This window comes from Diabrotica virgifera, chromosome 6 (assembly GCF_917563875.1).
Source record: "Diabrotica virgifera virgifera chromosome 6, PGI_DIABVI_V3a".
NCBI classification, from domain to species: domain Eukaryota; kingdom Metazoa; phylum Arthropoda; class Insecta; order Coleoptera; family Chrysomelidae; genus Diabrotica; species Diabrotica virgifera.
The window spans coordinates 48,906,444-48,932,927 of NC_065448.1; the positions used below are offsets into that span (position 1 = coordinate 48,906,444).

The window sequence follows — 26,484 nt, forward strand, 5'->3', positions numbered from 1 at the left end:
GATATACGTGGTAAGCCCACAGTTCGAAGGCCTTTATTTTTTTCATCAATGTTGTGTGCAGATATACGACGGAGATGCATGATGGAGAATATTACTAACAGGGTAAGAAACATAAGAGTAGAATGGAATGATCACATAAGCCGAATGACAACAAATATAGTAGTAAGGGCGGCGAGAGACGGTTCCCAATAGCCAGACGATCATAGGGAAGACCACGAAAAAGAATGAAAACTAACAATAAAACACTGAAAACGTTTGTTTTGTATACTTCCACAAAATTTATTACAACTAAGTGACTACAGGTGTTTCGGCAGAGTGCCTTTCTCAAGTGATATAGTTTACAATGTGTTTGCCTTTTTAAGTCTTTAACTGAAGAGGTTGAGGAGTGGGAAGCTGTTTGTCTCGAGTTGGTCATTCAGAATTATATCTGTATTTTTCAATTTATTAATTTCCATAGATTCTAAAAAAGATAGCTTAAGGCCTTTATTTTGAATATGCAGAATTTGAAACTCTTCATTGAAAGAATGATTATGATCTAGAATCTAGAAGGTGAAGTACCTATGTAGAAGTGTCTATTTTTCTATTGTTGAAAGCCCTTTTGTGTTCTGCTATCCGTTTGTCAAAGGTTCTGACCGTTTGACCGATGTAAGTTTTCGGAAAGTCACCACAAGTTAGTTTGTACACACCACTCTGTAGTTGCTTTCCCTTTCGACTTTTATTGTTCTTAATATATTTGCTTAAGTTGTTGGTTCTTAAAGCTGGTGTTATTCCTTTCTTTTTTTATGTATCTGGCTATTTTTGTTGTTATACACTATACACTAATTTCAGGGCTTCCTTATGGAGTTTTTGATTTAAAATTTTGTTAACTGTTTTTCGTTATAGCCATTGTTTACTGCTATTTGTTTAATGATGGTTAGTTCTATCTCCAAGTTATTTTTTGTCATGGGAATTTCTGTCAGTCTATGTATCATGCTATGGTAGGCTGCTAATTTGTGTTGTGTAGGATGGTATGATGAATTGTGTATGGTTGTGTCAGTACGGTACTCAACGCCTAACCAAAATATTTAACGACATATATTTAAGCGGAGTAATACCAAAAATATGGTTGAAGTCGACGTTTGTTGCTTTACCAAAGAAAACAAAGTCCGTATCCTGCAGTGATTTCCGAACCATCAGCTTAATGAGCCATATTTTAAAACTATTTCTAAAAATTATACACCAAACAATATATAGACTGTGCGAAGAAAAAATCAGCCGAACACAGTTTGGTTTTCGAAATGCAGTGGGTACAAGAGAGGCTCTATTTAGTATACAAGTGCTATTTCGACAATGTAGAGACGTAAATTGCGATATTTATGCATGTTTCATTGATTACCATAAAGCGTTCGATACAGTAAAGCACGACAAGCTGATGGAACCAATATTGGAATCAACACCTGTGATTTAAGGATTATCAGCAATCTGTACTGGAATCAAACATCCTCTATCCGGACAGAGGCAGGAGAATCCGCCGATATCAAAATCAAACGTGGAGTCCGTCAGGGATGTATACTATCCCCCCTGCTGTTTAACATCTACTCTGAGGAAATCTTTCAAGAAGCAGTGGATGATGTTGAAGCCGGAATTCGAATTAACGGAGAATGTATCAATAACATAAGATACGCAGACGACACTGTGGTATTCGCTGACAGTTCTGAAGCCCTACAGGAGTTAATGAACAGAATCGCGGAGGTCAGTCAGAGATACGGACTTTCACTAAACACTAAGAAAACAAAACGTATGATTATTATCTCTAAGAACAAACAGCAATTTGGACGACTCAGTGTAAATGATCAACAAATAGAAAGAGTAAATACCTACCTTGGTACGAAATTCAATGAAAATTGGGTCCATTCTATAGTAGGTCTGGATCCCGCGTATGAAAAAAAAGTTGATTAATAGCAAGCTGAAAATTTGTTAATAGCTTAAGGGAGTCTAGTCGAATAAACTTTGATATATGGGAACACTGAAACAGGGGTAGTTTTAATTGTGGAACAGGTTAAAAATTTGGAACGGTCACAGCACGAAAACGGCACATTTATTTTGTCCGACAGAACAGACTTAAACTCTCCGAACAGAGATTAAACTCTCATGAAAAAATCAGACTGCTATTTATTACCTGTCATAATTCCTGTCATTTGACATATTCTACATGTTCCACTCATTAAAACGCCCATTTGGTGATAAATAGCAGTCTGATTTTTGCATGAGAGTTTAATCTCTGTTCGAAGAGCTTAAGTCTGTTCTGTCGGACAAAATAAATGTGCCGTTTTCGTGCTGTGACCGTTCCAAATTTTTAACCTGTTCCACAATTAAAACTACCCCTGTTCCAGTGTTCACACATATCAAAGTTTATTCGACTAGACACCCTTAAGCTATTAACAAATTTTCAGCTTGCTATTAATCAACTTTTTTTTCATACGCGGGATCCAGACCTATAGAAATCAAATGTAGGATAGAGAAAGCAAGATCTGCATTTCAAAAAATGGCAAAGTTGTTCAAATGTCATGATTTGTCGATACCCATAAAAGTCAGATTACTACGATGTTATATCTTCCCTATACTGTTGTACGGAGTTGAGTCGTAGACTCTCACAGACGCCACCTGCAAGAAAATTGAGGCTTTTGAGATGTGGCTTTATCGTCGAATCCTGAAGATATCTTATACCGACCACATTACTAATGAGGGTGTTTTTCTGAGAATGCAAAAAGAAAAAGAGCTGCTAATCAAAATAAAAACAGCCAAAATCGAATACCTCGGTCACATCATGAGGAACAGTGAAAGATATGGACTGCTGCAACTGGTCTTACAGGGAAAAGTAGAGGGAAAGCGAGGACCAGGAAGGCGAAGGATTTCGTGGCTGAAAAATCTACGTACGTGGTTCAACACGACCACTACAAATCTTTTCAGAGCAGCAGTGTGCAAAGTACAGATTGCCATGATGGTCGCCAACATCCGAAACGGATAGGCACTACAAGAAGAAGAAGTGTCAGTATGGGTAGGTTTATGATATACGGAGAACTCATGTTTGTTGTGTAGTCTGGTAATCGTTACATCTAGAAAGTTTATGGAATTATTCTGTTCTGTTTCTATTGTAAACTAAATATTACTATGAAGTGAATTAATGTATGATAGAAATTGGTCAAGTTCTCTGAGTTGTCTGTTAGTTCCGGTAAAGCATACTAGTATATCATCCACGTATCTCCACCAATATAAGAACTGTTTAAATACGGGATGTTTAGAAATTGTTGTTTCAAGTTGGTTCATAAATATATCTGACAGAAATTCCGTTGACAAAAAATAACTTCGAGATAGAACTAAACATCATTAAACAAATAGCAGTAAACAATGGCTATAACGAACCAACAGTTAACAAAATTTTAAACCAAAAACTAAATAGGAAAGCCCTGAAATTAGTGTATCCACCACCACAGAAAGAACCAAAGAACCCAGTACTTTCTGCTGTCTCACATATACTGGCAAGATAACAACAAAAATAGCCAGATACATAAAAAAAGAAAGGAATAACACCAGCTTTCAGAACTAACAACAACTTAAGCAAATATATTAAAAACAATAAAAGCCGAAAGAGAAAGCAACTACAGAGTGGTGTGTACAAACTAACTTGTGCTGACTGTCCGAAAACTTACATCGGTCAAACTGGCAGAACCTTTGACAAACGGATAGCAGAACACAAAAGGGCTTTCAACAATAGAAAAACAAACACTTCTACATACGCACTTCACCTTCTAGATCATTATCATTCTTTCAATGAAGAGTTTCAAATTCTGCATATTAAAAATAAAGGCCTTAAGCTATCTTTTTTAGAATCTATGGAAATTAATAAATTGAAAAATACAGATATAATTCTGAATGACCAACTCGAGACAAACAGCTCCCCACTCCTCAACCTCTTCAGTTAAAGACTTAAAAAGGCAAACACATTGTAAACTATATCACTTGAGAAAGGCACTCTGCCGAAACACCTGTAGTCACTTAGTTGTAATAAATTTTGTGGAAGTATAGAAAACAAACGTTTTCAGTGTTTTATTGTTAGATAAAATGAACTTCCATCAAGTAACGGTCGAATCCATCAATTATTTAAAGAATGACAACTTACTGGAGGCACATTGAAAAAACAGACAGGGGCATGTCTACATAAAAAGAAGAAGAAGAAGAAGTCTTCGGATCTGTATAATATATTTTGCTGTGATTGCAGCGCCTCTATCGCTATTCGAAAAAAGTTCAGAAAAAACTTGTTTACTGTTTCACCGAGAATCCTAATCTGCAATGAAAAAATGGTTTTCAATTTGATAGATTTTAAAAAATATTAAACACGTATTTTTTGGTTTTCTATTTGGAAGTGTATTTCTTGAGATATTAGACCATTTCTATAATTTACCTATGGTATGACGATAAATTGTTTTTTTTTTAATTATACCGCCGTCTATCAACAAAGAGGAAAGATGTTTCTTATAAATGATTATGAGGAGTCCGAATCTGCAATGAAAAATGGGGATTCCCATTTAAGATTTCAGTTGCCCCCTCACCGCTTTAGGGTGTGTGGCTGGGGGGCCGTGTTTGGTGTTATTCGATACATTTTTGAAAAATACTGAACGCATTTTTCAGTGTTTCGATCCGATGTTCATTTCGCGAAATATTCGAACGTTCCACTTCTTTTCATACACCCTGTATCATTCCAAAAAAATCTTACCTGTCTCTCTGTAACTTGTGCAGATTTGGGTCCCATACTCGCCATAAGAGCTACTGTTAAACTGACTACTCTACTTTTACTGTTGTCTAACGGATTATGGGTCCAAGGAGTTTGAGTAAGGTCTGTAGTTTTTCTGGCTGCGTGAAAGTCCAAGTAGAATTTGGAGCTTGTGAACAGTAAGGTGAACAGTTGATCCACGTGAATGGGGAAAACTTCGTTCCACATTTGTCGACCTTCGTGAGGAGATGTGCAGGTGACTTTAACATCATTTCTGTAAATAAATTAAAGATTTTATTTCAGAACATAACTGTTTCAGATAGACCAGGACATAAAAACAAAAAGTTTTTATCAGACAATTGAAGAAGCTGACTTTAATTTTGATATTACCATAGGTTTGTTTCAAATCCAACCCGATACAAAACCGTTCTTGAATCGTTACGCGCATGCGCAATAACGAATAATTGTGCGCAGTAACATTTTTCGTTACTGCGCAAACTCGTAACCGTTCATGAACGGTTTTGTATCGAGTTGGAACAAACCTCATAATTGATCCATACAGTATCATTACTTAGCATAGAAAGTTCCTGTTTTTATTTCAACCACACGGGTCGTTCAAAGAAACAGAGTAATTTAAAAATGAAAGGTCTTTAAACCCAAACCTATGTCAACACGACAGAATGCTGAAGTCATTTAAACTTAACATAAACTTCAATATAACTTTATTTCGACAGGAAATCAATTACTGGAATAGAAATCGGGACACTTTATAACGTTTGTTATTCGATAGTATTTAGATACAACATAAATACCAAATGGGACCATTTTTTGTAGATATGGTCACAAATAGAGAAGGTAAAATCGGCCTTTAGGAGGATGTTGAAACGAATATGCAGCACATGACATTAAAACAAAAATTACCTGGAATAACCGAATTCTAAATTTCGAGTGTTAGTTGTTAGTTATAATTAGTAACAAAAAATGGCAAAAAGCATTCCGATGGTGACCAAGGAGGGGAAGCTTAGCTTTCTGTCTACGTACGGAACGATAGATCTACATATAGACGGTTGAAAGTTGTAACCCACAAATCAATTATTTTTATTAAGTAGAAAAAACGTTTCATTTAAGTATGTAATGTGATGGAGAATTACCCTAATAATTTTTTTTCAATAACTCATAGATCAATTATTGAGCTACAAATTAATGGAAAAAATATTAGGTCAATTCCTCATCAAATTACTTAAATGGAATGTTTTTTCTATCTATCTATCTATCTATCTAATCAGCCCTAAACATCCATCCTTTAATATAGGCCTCCTCTTCCTTCTTCCATGCCTCTCTATCTTGGGCAATTTGCATCCAATTTGACCCAGTGTGTTTCTTCAGGTCATCCGACCATCGCATCTGTGGCCTTCCCCTTTTTCGTTTGTGGTTCCACGGTCTCCAATGTATAATCATCTTAGTCCATCTTTCATCCTTGTGCCGTAGGGTGTGTCCGGCGAACTTCCATTTGAGCTTTGCTACTTGGGTAGAGACATCTTTCACTTTTGTTTTGTTACGGATCCATTCGTTTCTTTTCCTGTCTGATAGTTTAATGTTCAGCATTTGTCTTTCCATGGATCTTTCTGTCTTTGCTATTTTTCCATATTTTCTTTTGTAAACGTTCATGTCCGAGAGCCATATATTAGAACAGGGAGTATACATTGATTGAATACTCTTGTTTTTAGGTATTGCGGGTATTTTCTGTTCTTTGGAATATAAGACAGTTTTCCGAATGATGCCCAGGCCAATCTTATTCTTCTCTTTATTTCTTCGGTTTGATTTTCTTTATTTAATCTAGTGATTTGTCCTAGATATATATACTCTTTTACTTGTTCTATTCTTGTTTGTGCCACTGTAATTCAACTTCAGTCCTATCTTTGTCGATTCTCTATCTAGTTCTTCCGTCATTCTTTGTAATTCTTCACTTCTTTCTGTTATTAATACAAGATCATCAGCATATCGTAAGTGATTCCGATATTGCCCGTTTATGTTTATACCAAAGCCTTTCCAGTGTAGTTGTTTGAACACATCTTCTAGCGCTTGGTTGAATAGCTTGGGCGAGATGGTATCTCCTTTTTTTACTCCTCGATTTATTTTAATAGGCTCAGTTTGTTTCATTAGCTTAATAGTTGTTGTTGCCTTATATATATTTGTAATTAAGTCGGTATATCTGTAGTTCTGCTGTTTTGTAGGGAATTCTTTACTGCCCAGTGTTCTACACTATCAAATGCTTTTTCGAAGTCAATAAATGCCATGTATAGCGGGATATGATATTCGTTAGCTTTTTCGATTAATATCTTCATCGTTAAAAGGTGGTCACTTGTACTGAAGCTCTTTCTAAATCCGGCTTGTTCTCTTGCCTGGTATCCATCTAATTTAGTTGTTAATCTGTTTGTTTTTTCTACTTCCCGAAAAAAAGTTGATTTGTGGTTACAACCTTTTGCCTTTCAACTGTCGATATCTTTTATGTATCTACATTTTATTTTAATTTATTTCATTTTTATAGTAATTTATTTTATTTTATTTTAAATTAATTTATTTTATTTTACATTAATTTATTTTATTTTATTTCATTTTATGAAGAAACACCCATTGGACTGCTTTTACTACTCCGCGTAGTGCAGTGGTTTCCAATATGGGGGCGCGCCCCCCTAGGGGGACGTGAGACTGTTGCAAGGGGGGCATGCAGCTGTTTCGAAAATATTCTCGAATACAAACCAAAAAAATCGAATAGGTGTCAAAAAAATGAATCTTCAAAACAGGTATCCGTAATCCACAATCCTCGCCGCGAATTTTTCTGGTACAAATGCTAATAGACCGGGCAGTATCGTCGCCCCCGCTAGCGAAATTATTCCGATTCGATTTTTTTGCACAAACTTACTCAAAAAGAGGTCCTTCCTTATAACATATCCACAGGGTGACGGGCGGTACCGTGGTCGAAAAATTGTTTTAACATTTACATTTCGAACAATTTTTTTTAGATAATTTGGGTCATTCTGAGCAAAAAAGGGCTCTTGTCATTTTTCTCTAAAATTGATTGTTGTCGAGTTATATGCGATTAAAAATTTGAAAAATGCGAAAATGGCCATTTTCATGGCTTAATAACTCGATTAAAAATTATTATTATAAAATTCAAAAAGTAACCAAATCAAGTTTCAAACCCCTTCTTTAAGATCCTGAAGAGATTTTTGTCATTATTTTATTACAAAGCTGTTATTTTTAATTATTAACAATTAGCGCTATAGTCCGGGAGTATCGTCGCCCCCGTTAGTCAAATTATTCCGATTCGATTTTTTTACACAAACTTACTCAAAAAGAGGTTCTTATAACATATCCACAGGGTGACGGGCGGTGCCGTAGTCGAAAAATTGTTTAAATAATTTTTTTAAACAAATCCACAAAAATATTTTTTTTCACTTCGAACAATAAGATAATTTGGGACATTATGAGCAAAAAAGGTCTCTTGTGATTTTTCTCTAAAGTTGATTGTTGTCAAGTTATACGCGATTTAAAATTTGAAAAATGCGAAAATGGCCATATAACTCGACAACAATCAATTTTAGAGAAAAATCACAAGAGACCTTTTTTGCTCAGAATAATCCAAATTATCTCAAAAAAATCGTTCGCAATGAAAAAATTATTTTTGTGAATTTGCTTAAAAAAATTGTTTAAACAATTTTTCGACCACGACACCGCCCGGCACCCTGTGGATGTGTTATAAGGACCTCTTTTTAAGTAAGTTTGTGCAAAAAAATCTAATCGAAATAGTTTCGCTAACGGGGGCGACGATACAGTTGGACTATAGCGCTAATTATTAATAATTAAAAATAGCAGCTTTGTAATAAAATAATGACAAAAATCTCTTCAGGACCTTGAAGAAGGGATTTGAAACTTGATTTGGTCACTTTTTGAATTTCATAATAATAATTTTTAATCGAGTTATTAGGCTTGAAAATGGCTATTTTCGCATTTTTCAAATTTTTAACCGCATATAACTCGACAACAGTCAATTTTAGAGAAAAATGACAAGAGACCTTTTTTGCTCAGAATGACCCAAATTATCAGAAAAAATTTTGCTCGGAATATAAAAACTATTTTTGCGAATTTGTTTAAAAAAAATTGTTTAAACAATTTTTCGACCACGGCACCGCCCGGCACCCTGTGGATGTGTTATAAGGACCTCTCTTTGGCTACGAGTAAATGACGATTTTCCTACTTTGACAAACAAAGCTTTAGAAATTTGATTGCCATTTGTAACATCTTACCTATGTAAAATTGATATTTCTACAGTAGCTGTCTTAAACAATGATACCAAGGTGTGAGAAAATTTGTGCTGAAAAACAAGTTCAATCGTCGCATTACATTTTTATAATGTTGTATTAATTATGTATAAATATTTTTCTGTATTTTTGTAAGATTTGTTTTTATTACATTTAAAATTATTATTTCTTATAATAAATAATATTTTTATGTATATTTTTACATGATATTATTATTGTATATTATTTTGTAGCCCATTAAATAAATTATAATATCAGTTGAGTAGGTATTTATGAAATTAGATTGTATGAAAAATTAAGGGGGCGCAACATTTTTTTCTTTTTAAAGGGGGGCGCAAGTACAAAAAGGTTGGAAACCACTGGCGTAGTGTGTGGTCGCGAGATCTGCTGTTGCAGTCGTTACACTTGCTACGTCGTGTTTCTTTTGTGTTTATTTTTTCACGCCTCTACGTGATCCATTGCACCGATCAATGCATTCCGTCCGTAGCCCGCGATAAGAAAGCTATGCTTCTAACAATTATATTTATGGACTTGAAGGTTACGTCATGTCCAATAATAGATAAAAATTCAAAATCTACAAAAATAGTCAACTTAACATGTTTTGCTGAAACAACTTCATCAGAACATTGCAATTTACTATACTTCAGAACGAGTAAGTATAGAGCACGTGTAGTAAACAAGCAGCAAAATCCCTGTGAAGTAATAAATACCACTCTTAAAGAAAATAGAAAAACACCCAAGAAAGTATTAAAAATTGGTACATGGAATGTTAGGAGTATGTATGATCCAGGCAAAATGCATAATATAATACAAGAAATGCAAAGATTAAATGTCGACATTCTAGGCATTAGTGAGGCAAGGTGGCCAAATTCTGGCAGTTTTTCGACAACAAATGGCATAGCATATTACTCCGGAAACAGTAGTACTCAACACAGACACGGCGTAGCAGTTTTCGTATCTAAGTCTATGATGCAGTCGGTCATTAATTTTATTCCAGTATCAGATCGGCTTTTATTTCTCCAACTACAAACAAACACAAGTAAACTAAATATTATACAGATCTATGCACCTACTGCAGATAAATCCGAGGACGAAATTGAACAATTCTACGAAAAAATCAATCAAGTATTAAAATCAACGAAACCACGAGACATCACCGTAATTCTAGGTGATTTTAACTCAAAAATTGGTAAATGAAAAAGTGGCAAACATGTAGGAGAATACGGACTCGGTAAAAGAAATGAACGAGGTGACAGACTGCTTCAATTCTGTCAGGAGAATAACATGATTCTATCTAATACATTCTTCAACTTACCAAAGAGAAGACTTTATACGTGGAAATCACTCCAGGACAATTGCCAAATTAATAATTCGAAACCAGATTGACTTTTTACTGATAAACGAACGATACAGAAACTCCTTAAAATCCGTTAAGACTTACCCAGGCGCAGATGTCTATTCAGACCATAACCCTCTAATAAAGCAAATGAGTATTAAACTAAAAAGATTGGAGCAGAAAAGAAGAGCAAACCAGATAGACGTCAGTCATTTATGTAACCTGGAGGTAAAGGCGGAACTGCAAAGATGTATTAATAATAATTTGAAAATACTTCATGAAAAAGAAACATCTCAGCCAACGAACAACATAGATAAAAAATGGCAAAACGTAAAAATGGCGATAACAAGTCCTGCGAAGAAAATTCTGACTAAAGAAAAACCAAAAATAAAGCAAAGATGGATGACTGATAAAATCCTTCTTCTCATGGACAATCGGAGAATAATGAAAGGAAAAAATGAACAAAGGTATAAACAAATACAGAAAGAAATCAAAAAGGAAATCGGAATAATAAAGGAAGATTTTTATAAAAAAAAATGTGAAGAAATAGAGCAATTGCAGGCAAAACATGATATTTTTAATGTACATAAAAAAGTGAAAGAACTTGCAGGTACACAAAAACGTAAGCAGCCAAATACCCTGTATAATGTCAACGGAAACATAATAACAGAACTAGAAGAACAGTTGAAGACATGGAAAAACTATGTTGAAGAACTCTTTGCAGATGATAGACAACAATCAGAACTAAGTAACAGACAAGGAGACGAAGGTCCAGAAATAACGGAAGACGAAGTAATGTACGCACTAAAAAGAATGAAAAACGGTAAAGCCCCAGGTCCAGATGAAATACCAACGGAAATCCTTAAACTGATAGAAGAAGACTCGATCCACATTTTAGTTGAACTTTTCAATAGCATTTATACATCAGGAAAAATACCACAAGAATGGCTTTTATCCACCTTTGTTATTATACCAAAAAAGATGAATGCCAAACAATGTAGTAATTACCGTACAATCAGTTTGATGAGCCATGTACTGAAAATATTCCTGAAAATTATACACACTAGAGTACACAGAAAACTGTAAATGGACATCAATGATACCCAGTTTGGATTCCGAAATGGACTCGGAACAAGAGAGGCGTTGTTTGCACTGAACGTAATGTCTCAAAGATGGCTTGACATAAATCAAGATGTATTTATGTGTTTTATAGATTATAACAAGGCCTTTGATAAAGTGCGGCATGATCATCTAATCAGACTCCTGGTAGAAAAGAATTTAGATAAACGCGACATTCGACTAATAGCAAATATATACTACAATCAGAAAGCAGCAGTGAGAGTAGAGAATAATACCACTGAAGAAATTGAAATAAAGCGAGGTGTGAGACAAGGGTGTATACTGTCACCAACCCTGTTTAATCTCTATTCTGAAGACGTAATGAATAGAACACTCTCTGAGCAATCCATAGGTATTAAAATAAATGGTGTTAGATTAAACAAACTGAGATTTGCCGACGACACCGTTCTGATCGCAGAAACACTTGAAGAGCTACAGACATTGGTGAATAAAATAGCAGACTGCAGCGAAGAATATGGACTATCTTTGAACATAAAGAAAACTAAATTTATGGTAATATCGAAATCAACACGAAATGTCCAAAATTTATATTTACACAATGAAATTATCGATCGAGTTAGCAAATACAAATATTTAGGCACTTTTGTAAATGAAGACAACGATAGCTCAGCAGAAATCAAAATAAGAATAGAAAAAGCCAGATCCATATTCACTAAAATGAAGAGAGTGTTCTGTGGAAGAGATTTGAGCCTTGAAATGAAACTTCGCCTGATGAGATGTTACGTACTTTCTGTGCTGTTCTACGGAATGGAGTCATGGACGCTGAAAAAGATTGATACCAAAAAATTGGAGGCATTTGAACTGTGGATGTATCGCAGAATCCTGAGAATATCATGGACGGAGAGAGTCACAAACGTCGAGGTCTTGAGAAGAATGAATAAAGAAAAGGAAGTCATATTTACGATCAAAAAACGAAAACTGCAATACTTGGGACACATTACGAGGCGAAAGATATGAACTGCTTCGAATAATTATGCAGGGGAAGATAGCAGGAAAAAGATCCATAGGAAGAAGACGAAACTCCTGGCTAAAGAATCTACGGGAATGGTATAGCTGTAGCAACAACGAATTGTTTCGGTCAGCAGTTTCGAAAATACGTATAGCCCTGATGATCGCCAACCTTCGGAACGAAGATGGCACTTGAAGAAGAAAGAAGTAGTAAACAAATTACGACTTCGTGGTTCAGCACCTTTTTGATTTTGTAGTGAAAATCTAATCCACATCGTCAGTTCACCACTAGGCCGTAGAGGAATACTTATCGCGAAGACTTCTCTTTAGTTAGTAGCATTCTATGCTGTAAATAAATTCGTATACCTAATCATACATTTCCACTACAGTGGTTTTTCTGCGTCACCAAAAAAATGGCAAGTGTGAGTAGAATAATGAATTATTGATAAATTTCACAGGAAATTAAACTTGAAACTGGTAGACAAGCGGGGCAGGCAGTTGATCCCACTTCGCTTCGATGCTGAAGTGGATCTAGCTGGCCCAGTGAACAGAACAATAAAAAAGGCTAACGTAGCAGTTTAAAATTCTAATATGAATCTGAGGCTTAGACTGGAATACGCTGGTGGCTGATCGGCCTATGGGGGAGCAGTACGGCATGGGATAAGCGCTTGCGCCTCAGTGATACTCCTCCACATATCCCTACCGGAAGGGCGTTGATGCCTAATATAAAAGTGTATATTTATAGAAAAACTGAAAGGAAAGAGCGCTGCTGAAATTTATACCTTATTGGAAGCAGTGTAAGGCATCGTGTGGCATATTTTGTGGGTGATTTAAGTTTTTTCAAAATGGTCGAGAATACTTCAGTCATACGAGATGATTCACTTGCGACTGAACCTTCTTCGACAAAAACACATTTAACCTAACTACTAGTTTACACAACAAATTTTACATAGCAACTTAAACATGCAAAAAGTGTGTGCAAATTCCGCATGGCTTGCAGAGTGGTTTCTAGAAAAGGACAACATTCCAGTGTTAGGCCATTCGTCTTCAAGTTATGATTGAATTAAGCAAAAAATCTTAGGTATATAAATTTTTGCGCACAAACAGTTTAAAATTGTCATTTATCTGAGTAAGCTGATGTTTCAGCGAAATATGTGAAGTTGATTGTATTCTGTAGAAATGAAAAACAATGTTTTGTTTTATGTAATATCAATTAGTAATAAATAGCAGCGATTCCACTTATATTAGCAGCGTATGTGAGAAAATAAAAAGTTAGTGTTAGTAATTATTAGAAGAATATTCTGTTTGTTACTGTAGCAAATTAGTATTAGTGCAGTTAAGCATAAACATTAATAACCACAGCAATTATGGATTACTAAGCTCACATTCTGACCACAACTCACTTGGAATATTCCAAAACTGGACTAGGCCCCTCAGATTCGGGAGTTGGTGGATTATGCGATTCTTTCGTGAAGGCTTCCTTCAAGAAAGAAAACGAAAAATTTTTTCTGAAAATTAAATGAAATGATGTACAAAAACACTTCAACCAATGGTAATTATTATACAGTGAGAAAGTTTGAGTTGGAATATACTCATTTTCTCGAGAATGGGCGACTCCGGAGATAAATCCCAAAACAGGTCGATGTTTTAAATTATAATTTTTTGGCATATATATCATACTAGTGACGTCATCCATCTGGGCGTGATGACGTAATCGATGATTTTTTTTAAATGAGAATAGGGGTCGTGTGATAGCTCATTCGAAAGGTTACTCAATTCTCTATTCAGTAATATAAACATTAACATAATTATTTAGACAGGGTGCCCAAAAAAAATGTTTTTTTTTAATATTAATTGAGACAAAAAGAAGAATGTATGTAATTTATTTAATGCAAAATACATTTTACTACTGTCAGAAAACAGAAAAAAATGTTAATTTAAAAAATAAACATTGCTTTTCGCTTAAATTAAATGTTCAAACTGCTAAGAGGCAGGTGGGTGGCACCTTTTTTCCTGTTTTCGGACAACAGTAAAAAATGTATTTCGAATTAAATAAATTATATACATTCTTCTTTTCTATTTTCATTTCAAAAAATTATCGATTACGTCATCACGCCCAGATGGATGACGTCACTAGTATGATATATGTATTTGCCAAAAAATTATAATTTAAAAATAAAAATCGACCTGTTTCGGGATTCCTCTTCAGAGTCGCCCATTCTAGAGAAAATAAATTTATTCCAACTCAAACGTCCTCACTGTATAAAATATTTACTGTGCTCTATAGTTATGTTAAATATCTTGTATACTTGTATATACACACATGACGAAACAAAAGTTAGTATTTACACAACAGCCAAGTGTTGAACAAGAGGTCGAATTTTATATACAATATAACATTTTATATACACTTCTATACATAAATTGAGCTAACCTTACCTAACCAAACCTGACCTAACCAAATCTAACCTAAACCGGCTAACAAACCAGTATATTTTTGTAAAAAGTAGGTAAGAATTAAATGTTAAAAGATGTAATTAAAATCTGTTAATTTTTTTATAAGAAAACATACTTTGTTAACTAAGAATTACTCATTCATTGATATAAATTTCATATCTGTACATCTCGTACCGTCCTGCTCCACTAGTACCAATTTAAGAAATTTTTTGAGCTTTGCTCGATTTTTCAGCATTACGACAATCTGAGAGGACTTTTGATATTTTTCCATCATTATTATGATTTATCATTACTTCTTTGCAAGGAGGCCAGTGTAACATTAACAGATCTCTAAAACTATTTAACCAACACTTATCACCTGGAGGTGGGGTGGGGGTAGTTTTAAAATCTTAAATAGCCATTTTTTATTTGCAGATTTGGATTCCTCATGCAAAAATAAGTAAATCTCATTCTAGATATTTTTTGGAATTGTTGATAGATGGTGCTATAATCGAAAAAAAAAAACGATTTATCCTTATATTCTAGGAAAATTATGAAAACAATGCATTATGTCGAGAAATATACTTTTAAATGAAAAGCACTTGTTTAATATTTTTCAAAAATCTGTCGAATGACACAAAACCTGACTCCTCACCTTACCCCTTGGGGGTGGAGGGGAATAACTTTGAAATCTTTAACAGAAACATGAACCCCCATTTTTTGTTGCAAATTCTGATTTTATAAAACGTTCTTAATCAACTGTCCTGACAGACAGCCTGTGGAGTCAACGGAAACAGTAGCAGCAATGGTCACCAAAATAACAAACGAAGAAGTGGCTCAAGCGCTTCAAAAAATAAAGAAAGGAAAAGCGGTAGGACCAGATGATATTCCTGGGGAAGTATGAAGAGCATTGGGAGAGACAGGAACAAGGTGGCTAGCAGGTTAATTTATTAGAACTATGGAAGTTGGACAAATGCCAGACGAATGGAGAAGCAGTATACTACATACTACTACCTGTCTACAAAAACAAGGGAGATATACAACAATGTACAAACTACAGGGTTATAAAACTACTTAGCCACACCATGAAAATATGGGAAAGAGTAATTGATAGACGGATACGTGAAGAGACCGAAATATCCGAGAATCAATTTGGCTTTATGCAGGGCAGATCAACAACAGATGCAATTTTCATTATAAGGCAGTTGATGGAAAAATAGAGGAGTAAAGAAACAAATGCTCATATGGTATTCATTGATCTTGATAAAGCATATGATAGAGTTCCTCGAGAGATTCTGTGGTGGGCACTCAATAAGAAAGGAGTCCCTGGTGAGTATGTAAAGATTGTGTGGGATATGTATGAGGGAGTAACGACTAGTGTTAGGACAGGTGTGGGAGAGACTGATAAATTTCATGTGAAAGTAGGATTGCACCAACGCTCGGTGCTTAGTCCGTATTTATTCTCATTAGTTTTGGACCAGATAACAGCGAAACTACAGGGTAACATTCCATGGTGCTTAATGTATGCTGATGATGTCGTGTTAGTAGGAAATAGTGAAAGAGACTTAAAACAAAAACTGGAACAGTGGAGATAAGCTTTCGAGGAAAAAGGTTTAAAACTTAGTAGGACAAAGACAGAGTATTTGGAATGCTCATTTAAAGATGGAGTTACTACAAATAAAATGGTATCTTTGGATGGTGAAGTGATTGTAAAAAGCAATATTTTTAAGTACCTGGGATCGGTATTACAGATTAATGGAGAAATAGATGGAGATGCATGCAGTAGAATTAGGGCTGGATGGATGAAGTGGAAGGAAGCGAGTGGTGTGCTGTGTGATAGGAAAATTCCAATGAAGTTGAAGGGAAAATTCTATAAAACAGCCATAAGGCCGGCTATGATGTACGGAACTGAATGTTGGACAGTGAAAAAGAAAGAGGAACAACGAATGCATGGGGCGGAAATGAGAATGCTTAGATGGATGAGTGGAGTGACAAAAAAGGATAAAATTAAAAATGAGTATATTAGGGGAAGTCTAGGTCTAGGGAAGTCTCACCAATTGATGCCAAAATGAGAGAGCATAGGTTGAGATGGTTTGGTCATGTTCAACGTCGAGACGTTAATCACCCAATACGAAGAATTGCTGAAGTGCAGATTCCTGGAAGGAGTAGGAGAGGAAGACCAAAGAAGACGTGGGGGGAGACGATTAGGCAGGACATGTTGGTAAAGGGGATTAATATTGATATGACCCAGGATAGAATTGTGTGGAGAAATGGAGAAATGCAATTAGGGAAGCCGACCCCGCATAGGGATAAGGCAAAGAGAATGATGATGATGTTCTTAATTAACTGTATTCAGTACCAGAAAAATTTGTTTGCAGACTTTGGGTCTGAATATGTTTTTCTGTGATTACAGCGCCATCCATCACGAATCGAAAAAAAAAAAATCAAATACATCTTGTCGAGGGGTCGTGTTTGGCGCCATTCGATAGATTTTTGAGAAATATTGTTTTTGTTGATTTTTCATTTGGAGGTGTATTTCTTGAGGTATTAGACTACATATGGATAGCGCTTATCTAAAAGGTACCAACAGCCATTTTGCAGTTTTGAGTAAATTAAGATCAAAAACTTAACAGTTTTAAAAATCGACATTTCATCATTTTTTAAGTTTCTCAATTTTTTTAGGCGAAAGATTGAGTTTAGATACTTGTTTTATATAAAAAAAGTTTTTCTCTTTTTTGTAGTATGGAATGGCGCTTGGTTCTTTTTTGATAAAATCTAAATAATGTATATGAATCTGTTTAAATGCTACTTTTAGGATTTGGATCTTTTTATATAAAACTACTGTTTACTAGGATCGTTTTATTAAATAACAGAACATTAATCAGCTGTTCGTACCATTCAATTATAACCTTTTTTTAATAACATGTCAATATTCATTAAGCGTTTCCACTTCAAAATCAATAGTCTCGGAAAATCGTTCTATGTCATTTTCAAAATTAGCACCTCTTAAATTTGTATAAAAATGTTTTACGTCATTTGGTACAAACGACATCAACGTTTTAAGATCAGCAATTTTCTTTTGTGATAATACCTTCCCGTCTGGATAGAGTTTAAAAAGTTTGGACGAAAAAACTTATTATTATCGGGAGGTCTACCTTTGGTAACTTTTTTTATATTTATTTCTTTAAATTCTTCACTCTCTTTGTGAGAATAGTTCATAAAAATGGACTGAGGATGGTCTTTATCTAACATTATTACTCTAGCTTTAAGCCAACTGATTTTTTCGTTGTTAATATTTGTTTTTCTGTTAGTTATAGATTTTTCAATTTGTGAAGTGACAAAGAAATCGTCCTTCGTTATTTCGCATGCAATGAACTTCTTTTTTTAGAGCAATTCTCTAAGAGTGGTTCGTCTTCTTGTTCATCATCTTGTTCTGGGTCTGTACAGTCAGACTCATCAGCTATAGCTTCTTTCATCATTTTATATATTTTAGCACCACTTAGAGAGGATTATCAGAAGGAGTTTACGAAAACAGGTTAATCAAAAGAAAACCAAATGATTGAAATGAAGAATGTCAAAAGAAATCCAAGCGACATGATAAAACTTTCGTCGCTTGGATCCGTTTAGAGATAAACAGATTCCTGTAATTTATAACACGCAACTTGGTAACCTCTGCCAAAAGAGGTCTCTGACGTTTAGTTAGTGTTTGGGACTTTTTAGATAAACAAAGTGTAATATTATCAGGCAGTTGATGTAATTAAGTCAGAAATGGCAATTTGGCGCTTAGTATCTTTTAGATAAGCGCTATCCATATATAATTTACCTTGGAAATCACGATAAATGGTTTTTTTCTGGTTGCAGCGTCATCTATCAACAATTCAAAAAATGTCTCGAATAGAAGTTACTTATCTTTGCATAAGGAATTCAAATCTGCACTAAAAATAGGGGTTCTAATTTAAGCTTTTAAAGTTATCCACCACCTCACTTCCAGGGGATGGAGTGGGGAGTCGTGTTTGATGTCATTCGATAGATTTTTGCACTTGAAAACTCCACCGTAACACTGAATAATAAGTCGATTGAAAGAGTGAGCAAATTTAAAAACCCGGGAACGTGGCTTTTTGAAGGCTGGGCATTGGACAGGGAAGTATGTAAGATGTCGAACTGAGTAAGCTCGACATGCTTTCGTAAAATTCAAGAAGGTACTGACCTGTTCAGAGTTCGATCTTCAACTGAAACTAAGGTTTATTAAGTGCTACTTATGGTCGGTACAGCTATGGGGGCATCCATAAACTACGTCGTTGAGAAGAGGGAGGGGGGGGGGCTTGCTTATTACGACGGAATACGACAGGGGGGAGGGGGGGTATGAGTGACCATTTGACGTCGTTTAATATATTGGTAGCTATATTTAAATTTGTCGCTATTGTGTCTATAAAAATAATTTTTTACTAGCTTCTACCAGCATTAAAGTATCAGATATTCATATAAAAACGTATAGTTTTTGATATGAAATTTAAAATAGAACAAAACGTTTACGAATAAATATACCTTTGTTAAAATTAAAAACAATAATTCTATTATAGATACTGTTATCGCATACTTTTCATTTCGTTTTTATTATCAGTCACAGCGTTAAAATAATATTAGGTAGCACTTTTGTACAGGACAGCAAAACAATAAGACATTGTTCTTTGGGTTTAAACAATCGCTTCTATATACAGAACAACGGCTGGAAGCAAAAAATATTAAATTCAATTTAATATTAATTTGTCAATGTTAGTTCATTTATGTGCTGCATATGTGTGTGAAACAACAGTTCTGAAGAACGAATAGAAATAAAATGGCATCGAAATCAAAACAAAATAAATATCAAGATTTATATGATGCAGTTAAGAAAGCATACCCGATAAAAGTGGTGTTTTTTGTCAAAATAAGGCTAATGAGTTGTGGAGTGAATTGAAAAAAAAGTACGCAGATATTAATGACCTACATAATAATACCGATTTGGAAATAAAAAAATTATTGGAATCAGCGACAAAAAGGAAGGCTGCGTTTACAAACTTTTTTGTTACAGTAAGTACCTTTTAAATTTATGATTAATGTTAAGAATAACAAATCACAGTAAAAAAATATTTTAGAAATATTAGTTACTCTGGATAAATAAAAATAATTCGTTTTTTCGCCGAGTCTTTTATACACAATTATTATCTAACTAATTAGTATGATTCTTTAAAATGAAAATTTAACTACAAGTAGTCAAGTTTTAAATCTATTAAAATATTTATCAAATGTTCATCTGTTTATTTTTCACTTAACAAACGTTCAGAAAATATAATCTATAATTCTAAAATATCATTAATTTTGTTAAAATGGTAATAATATAACCTGGTATATTGTTTTCTCATTTAATATTTAATTGATAATTTATTGACTGATACGCCTTAATATTGTTTGTTATACCTATTATTAAAATTTGTAAACTTAATCTTAAATATAATATTAATATCAAAATTATACAGGGTGTAGCAAAGAGGTCGGTCATAAATTACATCACATATTCTGGTGCCAAAAATAGTTTGATACCTTTGTACAAATGTGCACATAAAAAAAGTTACAGCCCTTTGAAGTTACAAAATGAAAATCGATTTTTTCCAATTAGTACGTTTTTTCACGGTTTTTGCTGTTAAATTTTAAAGAACTAGTTGAATTGACATGAAATTTGGCGTACGCATCGCTAACATGTCTAAGAAAAAAGGTGATATTGTGCAGATGTGTGCTTTTGCCTTGGGGGTGAGTATCACCCCTCTTTGGGGGTGAAAAAATGTACGTTTAAAATAAGTCCGGAACTGGATAAACTGACTGAAGTCACTACTTTTCGAGTTATTTGCGAGTGCATGTTCATTTTTCAACAAAACAAAACACGTTTTAGACGATTTTTCGCTAATAATTCAAAAAGTAAGTATTTTATTGAAAAAACCATTCGTAGCAAAAATAAAGCCTGTAAAAAATGAAAAAAATGTATGCAAGTATATGCAAGAGGTCTTCTAGTAGAAGAAGGGTTAGGTAATGAAAAACAGGTTCATATTCGCCCAATTACAAAAAGAATATGTTAACGTGAAATATCCAAAAAATGAAGCACTTTTTGGGGAAAACTCATTACAACTTTTTTAAAGTGTTTAAAAAAGCTTTATTTTGGTTTTCGTAAAAAAAGTTTCTAGCATCAAATGGAAGAAAATTACGCTCAAAATAAAGTTAGTAACTTGTGTTTTGGCAAAAAAAAATTGGGAAAATCACCCCATAATTAGCAACTTTTAATGAAATTAATCGTTACCGCTTCATAAGTTGCTTTACTTATGTTGTGTTTATATGATCTGTAAGTTTCATCGATTCAAATTTTTAAACAAAATTGGTTTTAGAGTAAAATTTTTAATTTTGGAAAAAATGTTCTTTTCAGAAAATAACTTAAAAACCATTAGAGTTACCAAAAATCTCAAAAAAGTAAAAAAAAGTCGACTTGGCTTTTCTGAATATTTTGTGTTTCTTTGTCTTTATGTAAGAAAAATTGGTTAAGATTTGGTGTTTCTAAATTTGCATACACTCGTGATTTAGTGACTCGTTCAAGCCCTTTCAAAAATAAGGACTTTGAACCGATGAAACCTACAGATCATATAAACAATACATACACGAGTAAAGCAACTTGTGAAGTGGTAATAAAGGATGAAGTTCATTTGAGATGCTAATTAGGGTGATTTTCACAATTTTTTTAACAAAAAAAAAGGAACCAACTTTATTTTGAGCGTAACTGTTTACTTTTGATGCTAGAACTTTTTATTATAAAACAAAAATAAAGCTCTTTTTAAACACTTTAAAAAAGTTGTAATGAGTTTTCCCCAAAAAGTGCTTAATCTTTTGGTTATTTCACGTTAAAATATTCGATTTGGAATTGGACCAAGATTGTACGCGTACCCCCTCATATTTGATTTAAAAAAAAAACAGAAATAATATTGATTTTTTTTAAATCAATGAAGGGGGGTCGTGAGTTGCAATGACGACGTCGACATGGGGGGGGTCGTCTCTAAACGACGAATTACGACGGAGGGGGGGGAGGGTATTAAAAAGTCCAAATTTTTTACGACGTAGTTTATGGATGCCCCTATGACAGCCCTGGGCACTAAGGCTATCTTCTCCCGGTGAGGGTGGTTATCCCTTATCCGAGGGGTGGAATAATTGATACGCTTTTACTTGTTGAGTTGTTTTATTTACACTCGCATTAGCATAAGCTGGTAGCACCGCACCCCAAGAACATCTCGTGTAGAAAGAGACACTATCTTTAATGTGGAAATATTACGTCTGATCACCAAAAATAGAATGACGAATGTCTAATATAATAATATGAAATCCCTTGTTATAGTTTTGCTGTTTATATATTTAGAAATGCCTATTCAGCATCGACCATGAAAAGTGTTTATAATTGACTCTGCAATTATTAGTTGAATCGTGATCTAGGATAACAATATTTATATAATCGAATGAAGGTTGTAATATTGTTATGATGACATAAATAACTGAAAGTAATTATCGTAGATAATTACAGGGTGTTTTTAAGATATATCTACTGAGTACAGATGAATTCTTGTACACCTTCCCTTTTTAGGAATTTTCCGACTACGGGGAGGGAAATTTGCAAGTCGTGCTACCAACCCATACTGTGTTGTAATCAATACAAAAAATTTATTTTATATACAAACTTCCTAAGCCTACGCAAATACATAAATAATATAAAATGTTCGTTTAACAACATTGTTTCGTAACACTTGTCACTCACTGTGTTTTCGGATTGTAAGCATATAATCTATTCTTATGTATTTCCTTGATTTTATTGTTTTCTATTCTGATTTTACAATTAACGTTATTTACTTCTGTTATCGTGAAAGGACCTACATAAAGACTATCAAACTTACCATTCTCTTCCCTTTTTACAAGGACTAGGTCTCCTATTTTAAAGTGTTGTGGTGTTGCTGTGAGCTTATTCTTTTCTTCTTGCCGCTCTTTTTTGTCTTCATTGCTTCTAGTGAGGTGACCTATCGTGTCTATGTACGCTGTGTCCTCTGGTTTCGAAGAAGTGTCCGATATCACGTCTTCTTTGACAAGTGTTCTATTCGGTTTGTTAATGTGACATTCATGGCATTGTTTAACGTATTTTCTTACGTCTTTTTCCAAATTTTTCCATCTAAATCTTGCTTTTAGCTTCTTTATTAGTCTATTTTTCTTTAAGTGTCCTCCGAACATCGGGTGATTATGGTATTCTTCTATTAATCTGTGTTTTTCTTTGTCATCTTTTATTGTTTCTGGTACTTCACATATGTATATTTCTATATTCTTCAATTTTTTATTTCCTTCTTTAATAAATTCATCAATTGTGCACATTTTAAAAATAATATCATTTACGTATATTTTTACTTTACGTACTGCATTCTCTACCGCCAGCTTATCAAGCTGTACCAACGCTTGGTTTAAATCGAAACGATTCAATCCTGTGGCTATGCTTTTGCTGCATTTTATTTTGTTTTTGGCCCTAATGCTCAGTCTTGGTGAGATTAGTTCTGCTCCAAAGGACAAAATTGGTAGTCTGTGCGCCTCTAAATTATTTAGTACCTTCCTTACTGTCTGTTTGGTGGCTTCTGGCTATAGTGCGAGTTCACTTTCAGCCTTTGTTTGTCTTGCTTCTTTCTCCTTTTCTTTTGCTTGAGCTCTTGTTATAGCTAGTATATGGGCGTTGTCTATGTATAGGTTTTTTAGTTGATGCAATGTTATTCTTGAAAGGCTGTCTGCGTAGTTACTTTTCCCTGTTATATACTCTATTTCGAAGTCATATTCTTCTAGGTCTAATCTGATCCTCGTGAGTTTTGAGGTTGGTTCTTTCATTGCAAATAGGTGTGTCAAAGGTTTATGGTCTGTTTTTACTTTGAATGTTGGTGCTCCATATAGATAACATTTAAAATAATTAATTCCCCAATGAATTGCTAGTAATTCCTTAACGATTATAGGTTTATTACATTCTCCTTTACTAAAACTTCTTGATGCATATGCTATAGATAGGTCAATTCCGTTATAATCTTGACTTAGGATTGCTGAACAACTCTCATTGGATGCGTCTGTTGTTAAGATAAACTGTTTGTTGAAATCAGGATATTTTAAAATTGGTGGTTTCGTCAGAGATGCTTTAAGCTTTTTGAATGCTTTTTCACACTCCTCGGTCCACGAAAATTCTACTCCTTTCCTCGATAATTTGTTGAGTGGTCTGCATATTTCCACAAAATTTTTAATAAAACGTCTGTAATAGTTGCAAAATGCTACAAATCTCTTTGTTTCTTCCGCTGTCTTAGGTGTCGGATATTGTTCAATTGCTGCATGCTTCGCTTTGTCTGGTGATACTCCCTCTTGAGAAAGATCATGTCCTAAATATGTTACTTCCCTTCTAAAGAATTGACATTTTCCTGGGTTAAGTTTCAAATTGAATTTTCGACATGTCTCGAATGTCTTTTTCAGGTTGTCTAAGTGATGTTTTTCGGATATTCCAATTACTACGATATCGTCCATGTAAAGAAATGCTTTGTCTGGTGTTAATCCTGAAAATGCTATTGACATCATTCTTGAAAAGCTATTTGGGCTTACATTTAATCCAAAAGGTAATCTGGTAAATTGAAATGCTCCATTTTCTGTGCTGAACGATGTGTATTTTCTCGATGATTTTTCTAATGGTATCTGGTGAAAGCCTGACATTAAGTCTATAACTGAAAACCATTTTGCTCTTCCTAGTTGATCTAATATCGAATCTATTCTTGGTAATGGAAATTTGTCTGTAACTATCTTCTTGTTCAGTTGTCTAAAATCTATGCATAATCTCCATGCTTTTCCTCCATCTATAGCTTTTTTCGGTACCAGTACTACTGGACTGTTGTACTCGGATGTAGATGGTTCTATGATTCCTTGGTCTCTTAGGTTTTGTACTTGTCGATTTAATTCCTCTGTTTGCGCATGAGGTGTCCTATAATTCTTGATATATACCGGAGTTTGGTCTTTAACTCTTAGTTTTTGTTCGTAGAAATTGTTACAGGTTAACATATCATGCCTTAGGGCGAATATGTCCGAATATTCCTCGCATAACGATACTAAGTTGTCTCGTATGTATTCTGGTATGTCTAATTTCAGTGATTCTCGTAATTCTTTTTTTCTGTCCTTGCTGTCGTTGACTAGCCTATATATATTGAATAGTTTAATATCCAACGTCCTGATTGTGCTTGCGTCTACATTTACTGTTTCGTACGTTGTGTTCAAAATTTTGATGTATGGATTATTACTTGAAATAATTGCTCTTGCTATGAATATTCCTGGTTGTATTTCTTGCTGTTCCACTATCCTGTCTTTCTTTAACGTTTGAAAAATTTTTACGATTCTGTAAATTTCACATCTAGGCGGTATTATTATGGTGTCATTGTCTATATTATCCAGAATTTTCGTACTAATGTAACAATCGTTGTCCTCTTTAATGTGCATTTTAAGGTTTGCGTAATCTAGTATACATTGAAAGTTAGAAATAAAGTCTCTCTCAATGATTCCGTCTGTTGGAATTGGAAAGTTAGGTTCTACCAATTGAAAGATGTGTTCGAATCGAGTTCCTTTTACTTCGAGTGTTGTCTCAACTTCTCCCATTGTTTGCAACTCTCCTTTAGTGACTCCTTTTATTTTCGCCTTTGTGTTTGGTTTCACCTGTTCCTTCATAAAATCTTGTGAACATTTTAGTATTGAAATATCAGCTCCTGTGTCTATGATAAAAGTGCTTGTGTTTTCAAGAATTCCTGTTTTCATTCGTACAAAGTTCGTTAGGTTTAGGTCGAAGTTGTAAATGTTATATTTTATTTCTGCCTGTGTGCTTCCAACTTCTTGTTCATTCAAAACCCCAACTGCTGGTTTTCTTGCTCTTCTTGACTGTCCTCTATTTCTAGTAACCTTACGTTCCTGTTACGTCCGCCTCTCTGGTTTCCTCTGTATGTTTGATTGTTAAATTGTCTGTATCCTCTGTTCGAATAATTTCGTTGATTGTCCGTTGCTTCTCCTTCGTTCCGTTGTCCGAAGTTATTTCTTCTTCCTCTGTCATATTTGTTATGGTATCCTCTTCTGTATTGCTGCTGTCCTCTCCTATTCTCGTAGTTTGTCCTATAATTTAAGACTCTTCCTTGTGCATTTTCTTCAGTCGTATCGATCGACAAAAATTTAGATACTACTTCCTGCGGTGATGTAAAGTTACCTGCTTCCAGTATTAGCTTAGCTTTCTCTGCATTAGCGTTTCGTTTCATTGTTGTTACTACTGCTTCCGTCGTATATTTCTTTGCTAAGTCAAGTGGCATTCCTTCCGCTATGTATGCTACTTTTAATTGTTCTGCTAACTCTTCCACTTGAGATGCGTACACTGCTGCATCTCTATGCCCTTGCCTTTTTTTGGCTAATTTGGCTATTAAATTCTTCGGATTATCACCTTTTAATTCTTTCTTTAG

At 34.3% G+C, this 26,484-nt stretch overlaps 1 protein-coding gene across 7 annotated transcripts in view; it reads right to left on the minus strand.

The window, feature by feature from the left end:
- LOC114335572 (protein Aster-B) overlaps positions 1-26,484 on the minus strand; it is a 184,857-nt gene that overhangs the window by 39,024 nt on the left and 119,349 nt on the right. For 6 of the 7 annotated variants that reach the window (XR_007698519.1, XR_007698515.1, XR_007698517.1 and 3 more), the window contains 2 exons: positions 13,900-14,004; positions 4,754-5,024 (listed from right to left, as the gene is read on the minus strand). Coding sequence is in view for 2 of the 7 variants with exons in the window: in XM_028285821.2 (XP_028141622.1) it covers positions 4,754-5,024; positions 13,900-14,004 (376 nt within the window). In the remaining 5 variants the exon portion in view is untranslated. The remainder of the gene's footprint in view (positions 1-4,753; positions 5,025-13,899; positions 14,005-26,484) is intronic. The other variant, XR_007698516.1, reaches the window with a different exon arrangement.